This window comes from Mya arenaria, chromosome 6, assembly GCF_026914265.1.
Source record: "Mya arenaria isolate MELC-2E11 chromosome 6, ASM2691426v1".
Taxonomy (NCBI): Eukaryota; Metazoa; Mollusca; class Bivalvia; order Myida; family Myidae; genus Mya; species Mya arenaria.
In genome coordinates this window covers 67817185-67834318 of record NC_069127.1, presented here as the reverse complement: position 1 = coordinate 67834318, position 17134 = coordinate 67817185, and the positions used below count along the sequence as shown (strand labels likewise).

The following is a 17134-nucleotide window of genomic DNA, read 5'->3' as shown; positions in this document are numbered from 1 at the left end:
AGATACATTACAAGTAAACAGCTTCTGTTTGTTCATTCGTGTGCATTGTCCTCATTTCAACGAATCGATCACTGGAAGTATGTGTTATGCTTTCTGTTTCCTTTTTGAAACAGCTGTAAAGTGACATATCTTCTGATGGATATCATATCATTAAACACACACAAAATATTCATAGAGTTTGTCGTATGCAAAAGTTACTAAAAACTACAGACACAAGCACAATAGTAAAACTTTTAAACATAAACCCGATTTAATGGCACTTGGTAAACGCCAAAACATAGAACACAAACACAAAAAATCACAAACAAGAATATGAAAACACAGCACAAAACTGCACTGTGCATATATATATATATATATATATATATATATATATATATATATATATATATATATATATACTATATATAAAAAACTAGGTATGTTTATCAAGGATTGTTAGGTATCGCCTTGGAACGGCAGTTAAATGTAAATCAAAAGCCAGACATTCATTAACAGTGTGCCGTTTCTTCAAACTGAATGGTTAAGATTGGTGTTGTAGTGTTGCAACTTGTCTAAATAATTTATATGGGAGGTAAATGTTGCTGCTTTTAAAATGTTCAGTATACATGCATTACACATTTAGGAATAACTTACGCTGCGTTTCTCTTTCTCATAAAGAATATCACCAATACAATCACCAGCTCAATAACCGCTGACACCGCTCCGCCCACAAGTGCCCCCGTCATATTAGTCGATACACCTAGAGATTGCACAGTCGTTGTGATATTTGTGAAGACAAAATAAGTATACCAACATTCATACAGATTAATGCCAAAATGGCATCGCATTGAGTTTTAATGGTGTTATTCTTCAATTTTATCAATTAAAATAATGAAAAATGTGCACTAGTATGGATTTACTGTTGTAAAAATGCCTGAATTTAATAAAACTAAAGAAAACATAATTGAATATCTAATACTAGCACATTATATTTTTTACTTCAGAAACTGTTCTTTGAATGAAATAATAGGTCACTATTTTAAATAGTTGAATTACTTTAAATATATGCTGAATGAAATATTAAATAAGCCGTTTCACTTAAAAATAACTACATTATTATGCCTTGCTTTTGACGAAATGAAATTGATATAAAAGACGTATGTTTATATGTTTAAAATAGAGGAAACATGCATAGAACGTTCTTCACAGTCATAAAACTTTGAAAGTAAGGAAAGTATTGACACCATAGATCCAAACATAGTTATAATATGTCTTTGTTCTTACAACACATCACTGGTTACGCATACTTGATGTGATCCTAAGGTCTATTTAAGTTGAGAAGTACATGCATATGTTTATACCGTTACAAAACAAGATAGCTATGCATTGTATGTTGTGTTCCCTTCATACTATAATCATATATGATCAGATACATTTGTTTTTAAACGTCGAAAACATATCTATAGTTTTGAGCAATACTATGTGTTTCTAAATTTATATAAAAAACTACAGACACAAGCCCAGTAGCCAAGGTTTAAACATGAACCCCGTTTAATGGCACATGGTAAACGCCAACGCCATAGAACAAAAAAACAATCACTAACAAAAAACATAGAACAACAGCACAAAACTACACTTAAAAGTAAATTTACTTGGGATTTAAACCAGTTTTTGTGCACTCTCATGCAGAAACGAAGCTTTGCCGTCATTCATTCTACTGTTAAATGATTAAGATTTTCCTTAATTCATATATGAATAAAGCATTCATTTGCATAGCGATTGTTAATTCATTCAGTTTAGACATATCGTCAGGTATTAAAAGTTCCCGTTATTTTACATTTACTGGCTGTAAGACAAGTGACACAAACAAATCCAATTATTTTCGGTAAATTGCCTCTACCAATGAGGAAATAAACTAGTTTCCAAGTTGGTTTTTCCCTAGTTATTTAAGTAAAGGTCAATCTCAGAACGAGGTTGCTCATCCTACGGAAAGACCCGCCATCGGCGCATAACGCCAATTTACCAGAAATCCATCTGAGTTTACGTTGATTACAATACATGAATGCAGAGGAACCTAAATTTAAAGTGTTTTTTTTTCATTGTTCATAAAGTATTACTTTTTGTCTTTCTGAAATAAGGATTTTCAAAGGTGAGATCCAGTGTCCGCCGCGCGTAGTGGTTACGACAAAGTAGAGCTAAAATATCCCGGCTATTACTATACTTTTAATAGATGTATTTTGGTAATCGAATATTAGAATATTCGTTCGAAAGATTTACCGATTAAAGCGAATATCAATTTTGTCATTCGTTTGCATCCCTAGTTTAAATGGTTGTCGATTATTTTGATGCAGACATGTCTTAACAAAATGGAAAATTATCAACGACTATCTCTTGCAAAACATGTGACAGAGCCAACTTCCGAAATTTGGAATAATGGAGAATGCCAACGTTATCTTGTTGACAAGAGTAAAATGGCAAACCCAATTGATTATGAAATCAATGTCGAACATTATAACGGACCAAAGAAGGCTGACATGCCAGTTGAAGTATCATTAAAGAAAATAATGCCCTTGAAGGTAGTAGAAGGAATGGCAAGATAAATAAGACGAGTAAAGCATACAAGGAGTCAAAACAAAGCATTATGCTTGCAAGAATCACCATCTGATCTAGGCACAATAAAAGCAGCTTTAAAACAAGCCCCGCTTATTGCCACCAGGTGCGGTCAAGAGTACACAATATTTACGGAAGATTTACAACTGTACAAAGTAGTTCTATGGTCAAACCCAGATCAGTACACCGATGCTTTTTCTACGTTTGGGGGGATGCATACGCTTATGAGTTGTGTATGAAGCGTGGAAACTCTTATGGAAGAGAGTAGAAATGTTGAAATCTGCATTCGGTTGGGTTTTGAAGAATGGGTATTTGGTTTTGGGTTTTTGGGTATTATCGGGAAAGATATTCCCACAAAATATACGAGCCATACGTATGATTTCAGAAAATCTTCTGGGTGAATTATTCTAAGTTGAAATAAAGACAACAATAAGATTGTTGCAGTGATGTCATCTGAAATTGGAACATGCAAATTATGGATAAACTGCATTATAATAACTTATTAAGACGGTGTGAATCATTATACTTTAACATATAAGAGAACATGACTGGGGTCTGCAAGTAAAAATAAAGTCCATGATTCCCTATTTCTTTGTGTGCATAACGCTTGATATTGCCTCTTCGATTTACGATATATGGAGTCGATGCCTGGTTCATGAATGGAAAACTAGCCCCTGATAATGTTCTTAGAATGATAAAGTGTTACTTTGAGTCACAGTCCATGCAAACTCGATGATCTTTTTTTCATATAAGTAAAATCAAATCCGTGTAAAGGAGGGATGTAGTGGCCAATTAGAGCCCAGTATTGATAAACCCGCCTCTGTGTATGATAAGCCCGCCTCTTGCAAACAGTTGCATGTATGTTGATAGTTCAGTTTCTGATTTGACAAGATCGTGTGCGTATGAGTATGAATGTAATAAAGCTATATTAAACCATCCCGTTTCAGGTAGGCTATATACATTACACTGACAACACTGCGCGGATGTCTTGTTTTGCAACTGTCAAGTAAAACTGTTGAAAAACATAAGCTCTAATTACGCTTAATCAGTATAAACAAATATATCAATTCATACCATATAATATACTGTTAATTTAAATAAAGAAAATGCCATAGTTTTTTATACATATGTAAACAGTTGTGCACGTTTTACTTACTGTGTTTATTTCAGATTGTTATTGCGGCCATTTTGGACGCTATCTTAGTATATCTGTGACTATGTATTATTATTTAACACATGTATTGCAACAAGAGCTGTCACAGAGACAGCGCGCTTGACTATTCCGCTGCTTTTCGGTGTATGGATTGAAAAGTTTTGGCGAAACATGCATGGATCACTGTAAGATTAGATTACAATACAATACATGATGTGCGGATATATTTACATAAATTGAATGGAAAATATACGAGGTTGTACGCAAACTTTAACGTAAATTCTAAGTCGAAAAAGGAGCATGCTTTTGTCAAAATTCTTGATAGAGTTACCTCCTCCTGTGTATAGGTTTGGGGCATGATGGTGAACAAGTGTGAAATGTTTCAAAGCCATAGGTCAATGGACTTTGAAGATATTTGAGGTGGTACGCAAATTTTAACATAAGTGGTTATGCCGAAGCCGACGCCGACGCCCGGGTGAGTAGGATAGCTCTCCTTATTCTTCGAATAGTCGAGCTATAAATTATATCAATCCTAGAATCTGGTATTTGCAACAAAATATAATGAATTAGTCAGTTTTGTTTGTTTAGGGGCCATATTGCACGCCATGATGGCCTTAATATGGTGTGAAATATCATAGAATTCATCGTTTTATACTCAGAAGGCATATCGAGACGAAAGTCTCCGTAATATTCAAATTACCTGTTTCCAGCGGCTTCGAGTATAAGGATTCACTACAGCCGTAGTCCGTACAAACAAAGGATTTTACTCTGAAAGAAGCACAATCGCACTTGTGAATAATGACGCATATCGCGACCGGCGACAAGTATACTTCTAAAAATATACCTGCCTAGGGCTTATCATTGATGAATTATAATAAACAACCAACGACCCCCCCCCCCCCCTTAATTTTGATGTCACCTTCTTCTTGGCGTACTTAAGAATGGATAGTTCAGCAACTCATTTGCTATGAAATGGATGGTTTTTTGCGCTCTTGGTACAAAATCCGGCTCAAAACGGTATCCGCAAAGGATCTATTTATAAACCTTCCGTATTTACCCGATTATGATATTGCAAAAAATATACTGTTATTGTTACTCCAGTCATCGATTAAAGTTTTAGTATTCATGGAAACAACGGAATCCCGGAATGAGGCATAATACGAGGATGAAAATTTCAGGTATTTAATTTTAAACAGTTTATTTTCTATGATCTAATAATAAACGATATAATTAGTTTAAACTCGCATACGCCAAGGCGGAAATCTGAACGTATTAACATCTTATGATGGCATTTGACTATAAAAAAGCTTTATACTTGAAAATGGGTCCGACTGGTAAAGGTCCATTGCAATATTCCTTTGTAGTAAAAGAACCATTGCATACGTCATTTCCAATGACAAATATGTTCGATTCTTCTGTTGCACAACGGTTACGCCGATTCCATGGAAAAAAAGTAAAAGTATGTTTGAGCATAGAGATTCATAACATTATCCATTTAATGAATCGCTGAAAAGTTTAACTTCCTCATATGTTTCATTACTTGGTCTCAAAAATGTACTTATCAATATATCGAGGTGTAAACGCGAACAGGTTCAATCTTCGTCTTTTTTAATGTCACTTAGATCCTTTTGCATTCACCTCTCGATATGATTGTATGTTTAGCTACCGTTTGTGCAAGATGGCTTCCAATTCGGCTTTGTGACAATATATGGCGGAATACTGTTTAAGCCGTATACTTGAAACCAGTTCTTGTATTCGTCATCGATCTTCTTTTGAAAGTCGTCTCTTGAACCAGCAAACGCTGTATCTAACATGCAAAACAATGGAATTTGAATGAGTAAAGCATAGCATACATGTAATGAACGATATGCTATAAAACATACTTATAAAGCATGGGCTTGACTTAATTAGTGTATGTGATTGGTTAACTTTAAGAACACTTTATAGCCAAACAACTACCAGTCTAATTAAACTGATTTGTTAAACTATTCCTACCATTGCTCTTAATAAAAATGTCTGTAAGTTAAAATAAGCAATGGAAAAACAGACATGTTTAGTGAAATAGTTCGTGTTTTCCTTTGTGAACGGATATATTACGAATTGAGGCGTTGTTATTAATGTCAGTTCCTGAATTGTGTGCCTTTTTTAGGTTTCGCAATGGGGTTTATAACAAAATCGTTATATCAGAAATAAAACAAGTATGAAAGGCTGTTTCTACATAAAAACATATTGATGAAAACTTGATTTGATATGCCGTTAACCTGTAGCTGCCTCATCTGCTTCTGCAACTACAATGCCCCACTTGGTTGATGGTCCGTTACTGCTATTGCAGAGAAACTGTGCGAGTGGAAGAATTACTGTTATCTGCTTCTTGTTATTGTCAACAGACATCGATGCAATTTGCATCAATAGTTCCTTGCTTTCGTCAACTTTTATCGGAGCTGTAAAAGAGTAGTACTGGGCAGTTGCCTAATTCCGGATCAATTTTGAAGTTTTCTTAAACTATTGTCATAATTACTGAACATAAGTGCATAAAATTTTAATAGAAAAATGTTGGGTACTATATCAACCAAAATGGAAAAAGAATAAAAGAAAAAACAATTAATTATAATATAATATTCAGTACGAAATAAGGGCATAAACGACGTCCAAAAACCTGCATTCAGTGCCTAAATATTCGGATTTTTTCAAAGAACAAAGTAAACATTATCAAGTCAATACAAATATTTAAATGCTACTTAAATGAACATCATGTATTAAATGTTTAACCTGTATATAAATTTTATACTTCTCCGAAGTAGTTGTATGTGTATTTTTGGCGAATCCGAACTACTAATTTGTCCGAATTAGCATACTTTTGAAAGTACGAATCTGCTTCATTTTTGCTTTATTTTCATATCAAATGCTGCACAACACAAAACAATGACATCGTCAATTTATTTACTTTATATGTAATTGGCATTGTATTTCGTGATTGACGATAAGTCATAAACATCCTATATATAGGTCTAGTGTTTAAAGATAACCCTGTCGAACCTCAATATTAAAGCTCGCGCTGTGTGACGTCATCCCCCACGTGACTAAATATTGACATTTAGGAAAGCGAAAGTTTAGAGGTATTTATTTTGGGGTTATACTGTAATAGCTGCAGTTTTGTGTTGTTTCTGTTGGTATGGAGGTCAGGTGCGTAGACTGTGATTATTCTATATTGATCACGGTCGCCGAAACGCTTTTTAAACGATTTCCGAATATATAGGCAAATCCGGAATTAGGCAACTGCCCAGTATGGTTTCCATGCGTACTATAAAACTCTTTTAAAATTATGATATATGGGCCAAGTTGTTCAAAACACTCGTTAAATTACTTACGCTTACGCTTACTTGTTAGCGTAAAATCATCAATGTCAACGTTAACTAACGACATTAGCGTTATCCTGTTAATCAAATTCCTCTTGATGTAAGCGTTAGCTAATGCTGATGTAACGCTTACGTGTTGGCGTTAACATCAGCGTTAAGCTCACTTCCTGTTTGTATTTTCATAATCCTTGTGGTAAAAATACAATTAAGCTTACCCCGTTCACTTGAATGGTTAATCCACTTAAAATGTTAAACTGTTATATCTTAGTCACAGGAAATGGTGTATTTCATAATTCATTTCATCACTTTGCTCAAGTTTAGTCAAGATTAAATAATAATGATATAAAAATTAAGGATACGGTTTTTTGTAAACCAAACGTTATACGTAAAGGTATCCAGTATAAAACATGATATATACACATGTATATCTATATATTCCAAAATTCTACAACTGCTTCTAAAAATGCGTTATTGATTTTTCATGAAAGTCAAGGCCATGTTTTAACCACAACGAAAAAATTGGGGAAAAATGATTTTAGGTTACATTACACTAAATATTCACGTTTACTGAATTACTTGACCTTAACTAGGATATTACCTGAGCGTTTTTAATACCGTTCATTTAAAAAATAAAATAATTTTACTACTGTGATTCATATGCAATAGTTATGCTTATTTGTAATTTGAGATAAACAGTTAACCTGTTAATTGAAGTGAAACAGGTTGATCCATAAAAGGAGCGATTTATCAGTGGGGACAAGCGTCCGACCGTTTCTAATTTACCGACTTATCTGTGTCGTAATTTCAAGCGTTCAGATGATGTAAACAGTGGAAGAAAATATTATTTAATTACATGAATTAGATTTAAAACTGTACATGTAATGGCTTCCTCCGCTTATGGTAAACTACCGATATGGAAATAGGAAAGTGAGTTGGTCTCCCACACTTTGATAGTGCATTTGTGGAAGCCCAATCTGTCATCATGGATATATTTCACCTCAGGATCATTTATGCAGGTAAATATTCTGCAAGTAATTATTTGGTAACCATATTCATTTCATAGCCTGTTTACAATTACTGATTCAGTTTGGTACTGTAAATAAATGTGTAGGTAACATAGAAACATGTACTTGAAAACACTGCGCTTATTGTATCAAATGTTTCGACAGGTGGTTGAGGATTCAACTTGCAGTGACCAGTCAGAGTCAGGGACAGTATATTCGACATATCTAATTAATTCACCACCTCTGACCAAACACACTTGCTCGCTCCCGAACTGATATCGCTTCTGACCATTATGTTTTACGTTGAAAGTCTTCGCGAGCAGCAGTACAATTGATTCAATCCCATATATATCAAAAGAGTAGCGGCATCGCATTTCTAAGTCATCACTTTTCATGTGGATCGAAAGAAATAGTTTAATCCTCTCGTTTCTTCTGTTGTTGAGAAAAGCCTTTACTGTCTCAGCCATTTTTAACCTCGACTGACTATTTAACGTTGATTCTAACGTTGGTCCAGATCAACGTTAGAAGAGCCGTTAAGTTAACGCCTACTTTATCGCGGGAAGCGTAAGTGTTAAGTTTAAACAACTCATTTTTTGTCATTGTTAAAGTTAACGTTCATTTTAACGTTGACAGCGTAACATTTAACGATGGTAGTTAACGTTAAATCCTTAACGAGAGTTGTGAACAACCGGGCCAAGATATATCAAATTGATAATTCATTTTGATAAGGCTAGTTAATATCTTACTGTTGACCGTTGACATATTCTATTTGAGATGGCTCAGCATTTACACTGCTCTTACAATGAATAAACAAGCATTCATAATTACTATGTCATTTAAACCAGTGAGTTAAGACTTGAGTAATCAGTGAATTAAATTAGTGTTTAATTCTTTGGTTGTCTGGTTTCATTGTTTAACGAACTAAATCAATTTATGGAAAACCTGATTTACATATTGTAACTACTCTTCAGGGAATAAATATGTTCACAATTATTCGTTATCTCGATCTCGACGTGTCGGCATAATTTTATCACTGTTCTAGCACATAAACATTTGTTACATTCATAAACATTGTATAAATGATAAAAAAATGGTATGGAGCACTTTATTTAAATACAAATAAGCTCGTACGAAAGGATCTCATTCATACTTATGCATATGTATCTTTACCTCCAGGGTTCACAGTAATCTCTTTATGGACAGCTGCACCGGAGCCTACACTTGTACTAGCTTGTATCTGTAATGGTTTATAATAGTTAGGGGATTTAGGGCAGTGAACATAACGAACTAACAAATAAATCACATAAACAGAGCTACAAGCAGAAATTCCTTTGCAAAAAACGATTTAATAATCAAGGTCCGATCAAACTCAAAGTGCGTAAAAGAGACAAACGTTTGACAGAAATTTTAAACCTATTTATCAATCATCGGCTGTGAAACTAGTTGTGCAACCACACACTAATTACTTTCTTTCGCAAGATATAGCGCGAGAACGTAGCTTAGTATTATCGGAAAATATGCTTAAACAAACGTACCGACACATTGTAGCTACCAATTACATTGTAGTATACCGTCTTGCTTGTTGTGTTTGGATCAACATGTACCTCAATCTAAAAAACAAAGGTGGTCAAATAATATTAAATGATGTGTGCTTTATACCACTACTAAATGTGTTTTCTAATGCGAATCCCGATTTATATTTCATCTGCCTTGACTTTGAAGGTTTTCCGCAATGTAAACAAATACATACGAAAAGTGTAAGAGAAAAAAATAAATAGAATAAAAGTTTATATACGTATACTATATGTAAAAGCTTACTTGCCTTTTCACTTTGATAGTGAATTACAAATCCTGTAAGGACGCCGTTTAATTCCCGCTCAGCAGGCATTTTCCAGTCAATATGAAAGTTCCGTTCCTTCAACACGTTCTCTTCCGGTGTAACATCGAACTGCGCCACTGGTCCAGGAACTACGTTGTTTATCAATGATTATTACATCTACGAGCTAAACGTTGCTATGAAAAGCCTTACTTATTTATCGTATAGCTATTTAAACAATAACATATTGAAGTATTATCTGAATGTATATTTTTTTACAAATACACACTCATAAATATTAAATACTCACCGGCCTCTGCAGTTCGAAATGTTTTCTTTTCTGAGCTTTCTATTAATTCGTCATGACCTTCCTCAAACGTAATTGCTTCAACGACGATGTCGTATTCCCAGTAAGCGTCAAGACCAGGCACATTGCATTCGGTCGCCAGCGTGTCTGCAACATATAAATATACTTTTGAAATAGCATTCGTTGTTCTCAGAACAAATATATATATATTACAATACTACACACTTAAAAGTAAACATAATAGTCCTCTCTGATACTTGTTTTACATATCACTGAATGTGTTTACTAACGTTTGTTTATATAATGAATACATTGATTGCAACTTACCTGTCCAATAACCAACACTAGTTGTGCACGACTGAATTATGATGGAACCATTAACTGAATCGTTTATATGTACTTTGTACTTAGTTGGACCATTAAAATGGTCGGCCTTTTCCCATTCAATCAGAAGAGATGACGAGGTTTTATTTTTTGTGGAAACTTTGATTGGTTTCTCTGGATCTTCAAAATATAAGTGTTAATTACATTTAAATAACAAAACATTGACATCGAAATAAGAATGATGCTTGGTTAAAATAACAAATTTGAATGAAATAACCACTGTAAGAATAATGTAAGGAATGGAAGTATCATTGTACAATCTGTTGTAATGATAAAAGACATTCCAATTCAATATCAGTCAATAAACAATGACAGCTATGGGGACTATCAAATTTTGGGGTTGAAGGTGTCGAGCAATTTTTCTTTACAACGTCTTACATCAAACACGTGATTGGATGCAATTTTTTTTAAATTCCTTTCATTTATTAATGTCCAATCAAAAAATTAACATTTACTAAGATGCGATTATACATGAAATGTCGTTTTTAAATTACAAGCCAGGACCCTTCATACCCCATTTTGGTAGTAAGGTTATGCCATTAACTTACAGTCAATTTTTGTCCGGAACGAAACATTCGACATTTCGCCATCACCTGCGCTATTCAAAGCATACACTTCAACCTTGTAGTTTCTGTATGGAAACAATGGAGATATGGACGTTGACTCGTTGGCTACATCTATTTTGTATTCTTTAGTATACGAACTTTCTTCTTGTCCTTCTGATAACAATTTTGTTATTGTAACTAAATATCCTGTAAGTATTCCGTTTGCAAAACAAGGCTTTGTCCAGGACACGCCAACACTTTTTGAAAACACATCTCGGTAATTAAGGTATTGCACTGATCCAGGGTCTATTAAATAAATAATAATTAAAGATGTATTCATTATAAGTTAAGTAACGAAAGCTACTTTTCTTCCTGACTTCTAATACCAGGTGGACCCGAATTTGTAGTTCAATTTCATTTCCAGAATGACCTAAGCATATTCAACTAAAATAGCAAATGTTATATCTTTACATACTTGTCTCCTTTGTCCTAACTGATATTAAATCAGACGGTTTTCCTGTGGCAATTGCATTAGTTGCTTCTACTGTAAGATTGTATTGCCAATATGCATGCAGCCCGTTCTGAGTGAACTTTGTTACCGGATCTAATTCGACACCATAACTATGCCTTTGCAGAGGGCCGAAACCTCCGCAAACTTGTTCATAGTAAGCAGCCTTAATAGTGTAATTAAGCACAATGCCATTGCGTTCTATGGGAGGACTCCATTGAAGAGTGAGCGAGTCGTGGGTCATGCTTGCATTGAGTTCCACTGGCTGACCGGGAACTTTAAGTAAGTACAAAAGAAAATGTTTTATTAACTAAACATCACATTGTTATGTATTTAACTTTTCTTATTCAATATATATATCAAGTTTTCGTCAATTTTAAAACAATAGAGGTTAACATACGACAATTTATAGATGAATATGTCATATAATATAATAACAGAAAGAACAACATAATTATGTGTCTGTAATATATACAAAATATTTTTATCTTAATTTATATATCTACACATAATTGGTTATGTCTTATATTCAATTATTGCAGGACAATTATGATCGTAGTATAGCTGTACCGTCTTCACGTGTCTTAAACATAATTGTCGAAACACTTCCTGGTTTAGTCGTGTAAACAACAACATTCGCTGTGTAATCTCGGAATGGGTGAAGCTGTTGGATATTCCAAGACAAAGTTACGTCTGTTTTAGAGAACATTTCAGAATGTGATTTGTTACACGTGTCTGGAACCTGAAAAGTATATTGGAGAACTATACTTTTTATTTTATTTTTAATAGTCATGTATTCGTGTTCAGTCATATTAGACCTGATGCTAATAGATTGAAACCACCAGACATATTATCGGTAAATGTTTAGTTGTAGGACAATTAAACCACGAGAAACACAAATGAGATAATTTGATCAGACCTGTTATTTCAGGTATACGGTATTTGTTGTGATGATTTTCTGTGAAAACAAACATTTCGTCACCAGGGAATAACAAAAGTTTTGATATCACGTCAAAATGCGTTATTGTATGACACAATATCTAAATATAGGGTCAAATCACTGGAGCACTGCGAGTTTTAGTTAATATGTTATGATAGCGTACATAATCTAGCTTCGTATTTGTTGGTAGTTTTTCGATCAAATCTTATTTCATTTTTCATCAGACGTTTACATTGTCTTCATATTATTTATTTCCCTAAGATAAAAGTTGTATCATTTTGCAATTGTATCTTTTGGTTAAAATATTTCTGTTTATCACATCAACTTTGAATAACTTTGGTATGGCAAACTATATTTTTTGCTAAAAGCAAATATGTTTTCTATAACATACTTGAATATACCGGCAGGATAGTTAGTATTTATTATTTTATCATCCTTGTTTTGTTGTTATTTGCGCTGAATGTGCAGTTCAATTTTGAAATACATATTGATTTTCAAGTAAGTGTTTATTTGAAAGGACTTTATATTTTACCAAATGCATACCAATAGTTCAATCAACACACTGTATATATATAGTAAGTATACTTTTTTTGCATTCTATGTAGTATGTCAAAATATCATTAACATGCACAACTTACCAAATTTGAAGCATTTGGCGGAGATCCGTCACAGTCCTTACACTTGTACGTACTCAATTGTTCACATGTCTCTGTTTCATTGTTAAGGACCCAAATATCATATCTTCGAAGAATACCATTTCTTTTATTGGGCTCTTGCAACTCAATTGTGCTTGTTCTTGATGTCAAATATGTGTTTTCTATCGACTCTGGGATTTCCGGAGCTGAAATTAATTAAGTCTATTTATTTTATATGTCTAGGCTGAATAAGGCAATGTATATACATTGTATACCTAAGCAACCATGTCGCTTATATGTCGTAAAATTGAAGTTTACAACATCAACTTTTAGCTGCTAGGCTTGTCCTTGTAGTTTACATTGTATAACAATTAACAAGCAAAATTTAATCTATTTATCTCTTCTAAAGAATCGACATTTACAGCTGGTCTCCCAGACATAATTAACAGTTCTTTTTTCAGAACGTCGATTTTGAAAATCATACACGTACAATTGAAACTACAAGGATAGGCCCAGTGGCTAAAATTGTAACGAGGCCGCTGTTAAAAAGCACACACTTCAAGGACAAACGAAGGCCTAAGCATTGTATATTGGTCGAAGTAAAATATGATGATTGCGATCACACCATATTGGTCAAAACTAAAAACAGGGAATATATCTTAACAGCTAGTGTTATGTTTTATTTTATTGTAAATTATTTATTTTAAACGCCGTCCAGTCAATATATCTAATTTTTGAGGGCCATTCCATAAACATGTAGACTTTCTTATGTAACAAATTATGATTATGACGTCGTCTCTAACTTTCTGGTGAAAATATAAACAAAGGTATTATCTTAAGTAACCTACTAGATATAACACATTTACTAAATGGTGTGAAAAGCATTTACCAAATGTTGTTTTGATGATTGTTTTAACAATGAAATGCTAAGACAGAGGGCACATTTTAAATAGTGTTGTAAACGATTCGTGATTTAACATGTATGCATATGTATGCTGCTTCCAAACTTAATGCATTTATGTATTAAGGCAAAAAGAAAAAAGAAAAAAACAAATCTGATACAAACTGTCTGAGAATCAAGATTTTATTATCGAAATGAGTTACAGAAAAGGATGACGTCGGAATAGGGACGGACCAAATATGTTTTGTATTTTCATAAAAAAACCTCGTTTCTGCAAAGTGTTTTGTTCAATGGTGTATTAAAATACATGCACGAGTAGAAATGCCACACATTATTCGTTTAATGTTGAACTTTGAACCCGCTTTTTTATATCTGAAAAAACACAACCCCAAGCTCAAATTGAAAAACATAAACTATCGACGTTATCGCAGATAATAAACATGCTGTGCAAACGTGCTAAGACACATTGAAAGGAACTGTACTATTGGTTTATTTTGTGCCAGTTATATTTTTAAGACATCAACAGGCATTTTTTTCAATTAAAAGTAACATAACAAAACTATATTTATTTAAGCTGTTTTGCACATGTGACACGTGATTTGACGTCACTGGGTTGCGACAGAATAAAGCATTTTACGTCACAATTTCAGACAATTATTGACAAGGAAATAATATTTTAGACGTATACACATGACGTTTATGACATGTACCATTATAAGAATCGGTTTATTTAAATTGCACACGAATTTATATGTGTCATTGTTTGGCCATTAACAAGTTAGAGTTACAGCAATTATGATTTGTTGTGAGTATTGAAAGGATGATTAAAATAACCGAAAAACGGAATAATTCCAATCAAGTAACACATACGGGTTGTATGGACGGTTAAATATTTTGATTTAATTGATAAATGTTTATTAAGTGAGTGTTGTTATTATTTCCCATTTTCTTTTTCTTAAAGTTTGACTCAAAACGTGTAAATTAATTAATTATTAACCAAATTGGTGAATAGGAGAAATATGATAATGCATTTTCTTACGACATCTATCCCCGGAAGATATATCACAATTGCCAAGTTTAAAATATTTCGAAAACAATGAGTAATAAATTCAATTTGTAAATATTTTTAACCGAATATTTACTGAAACTGAGGTTACAATCTAGTGTAAAGGTTTTTATTCTTACGAAATGAAGGTGCAATTAAATAAAAAGAACAGCAACAATCTCATTAAATATCAGAAACATACCCATACAGTACACTCGTACCTTCTTCCAATGTGCTGTTTGAAATAACTTTGAAAACATCCATTGCTTGGAGAAAAGCGTTGTCATAGTTAATTATATATGCCGTAATCGTAAGATTGCAAAACGTTCCTGGATCAAGATTGGAAACAGTAGCTGATAACAACTTGACATTTTGAGTATGATCTTTTTCCATACTTGTGCCAATATTTGGGCTTTCACAATTCCATTGTAGTTCGTATCCGTCCGTATATGCTGGGGGTTTGTTCCAGACAACAGAGAGAGTTGAATAAGTTACCACACCCACGTCTATTTCGTCCGCCTTTACTGGATTAGGTTCTAAAATATTTTAAATACAAATTATAAATAGTTTCAGTTATTGTCACGATGCCACTTTTCTGAACAGGTACCACGTATTGAGCAAATATGGGAACCAAAGAAAACCTATAAAACTTCTTTCACGCATTAGTGTAAACAGATGGTAGTTAGATTATTTGTACAATTAAAATAAAATACACAAACAGTCTTACACGTTGAAGTTCCAGCATGCAGATGTACATGTGTGTTGTTGTTTTTTAGCATGCCGACATACTTTAGTACCGAACAATCGAAAGCAGGTATCGTCATATCTTCTTTTAGACATGTCATGTTAAATTAATGCGCTTGTGTTTAAAATGGGACGTTTGTTTTATGCCGTATAAAGTAATGCGAATTAGAATACCTCTTTATTTAAATTCATCAAAAGATTGCAACCTTAATGTAAATTTAGAGGAAAGCCAAAGAAAGTATTTGCGAGGAACCGAGGGAATAGGTTTTACAGATAATAACGCCAAAAAGCAAAATGTTGACTTAAACTTTACCTACAACCTGGAGTCAACAAATACCAATCCCAGATGAAAGCAATGTTCAAAATATCTAGTATAGTAAAGTATATATAGGTTTATCAGTAAACGGTTACTGTTTTGAAACTTGCTAAGCTATTGTATTAAAAATACAATTTTAACTATCAAATCTGAGATTATGACATACACCTAACGGTTACAGTTTGCGTATAATCAAAATATTGTTTTTGATTCGATTTGTATTGCCTGTGAAGAGAATTATAAAAAAGTAAAATCACACTTGTCGGGACTTTAAACTTTCAAACCTTACAGCGCTTTCATTAACATTATTACGTGTCATATTTTTCTTTATGTTAAATAAATATAGAATAATGTATTGTTTAAATATCTCAGGGTAATTATCTTGGTTTCTCCAAAATATAGAATTCCTTATTTATTTATTTTTCGCTGTTATACTTCTTTCCTTTATCTGATGACGGATCATTTAGATATTTAGAAAGTGTGTTGCTTTTTTGGTGTGTGTGTGTGTGTGGGGGGGGGGGTCTTGTTTAAGACTCAGTAAATATAAAAACATACTTACAAATACTCTGTTTACTTACTCGTATATGTCTCGATTTCTTTAAATCGTTCACTTTCAATATCATTCCAAACAGTATAAACTTTCAGGGAGTAATTTTGACCAGCTTGTAAGTTTGAAATATTAATGGTTCTAGGCTGGTTGACATCTATCTGATAGCAATTCGATGTATTCAATTTTATGCAGTACTTATCAATTTTTAGTTCTGTATTTCCAGTTACATTCAATTCAATCAAAGTTTCCTCTACATACTCCAAATGCACTCTTGGAGGTACAGGAGCTGAAATGACATGTCAGTTAAATGAAACAGAATAAGAAAATAGATATGGAAC

At 33.3% G+C, this 17134-nt stretch overlaps 1 protein-coding gene and 1 long non-coding RNA gene across 2 annotated transcripts; both read right to left on the bottom strand.

The window, feature by feature from the left end:
• Positions 1–26: 26 nt before the first annotated feature.
• LOC128239197 (uncharacterized) lies at positions 27–4500 on the bottom strand. The gene is made up of 3 exons (XR_008261837.1): positions 4446–4500; positions 637–742; positions 27–113 (listed from the first exon to the last, which is right to left on the bottom strand). It is a non-coding gene; the product is annotated as an uncharacterized LOC128239197 (long non-coding RNA).
• Positions 4501–5403: 903 nt separating this feature from the next.
• On the bottom strand, positions 5404–10340 carry LOC128237988 (uncharacterized). Its single transcript, XM_052953563.1, has 6 exons — positions 10232–10340; positions 9928–10073; positions 9641–9715; positions 9276–9342; positions 6007–6186; positions 5404–5552 (listed from the first exon to the last, which is right to left on the bottom strand). Exons 2-6 carry the CDS (start codon positions 9991–9993, stop codon positions 5404–5406), a joined length of 537 nt encoding a protein of 178 aa, XP_052809523.1. The 5' UTR covers positions 9994–10073; positions 10232–10340.
• Positions 10341–17134: the final 6794 nt, after the last annotated feature.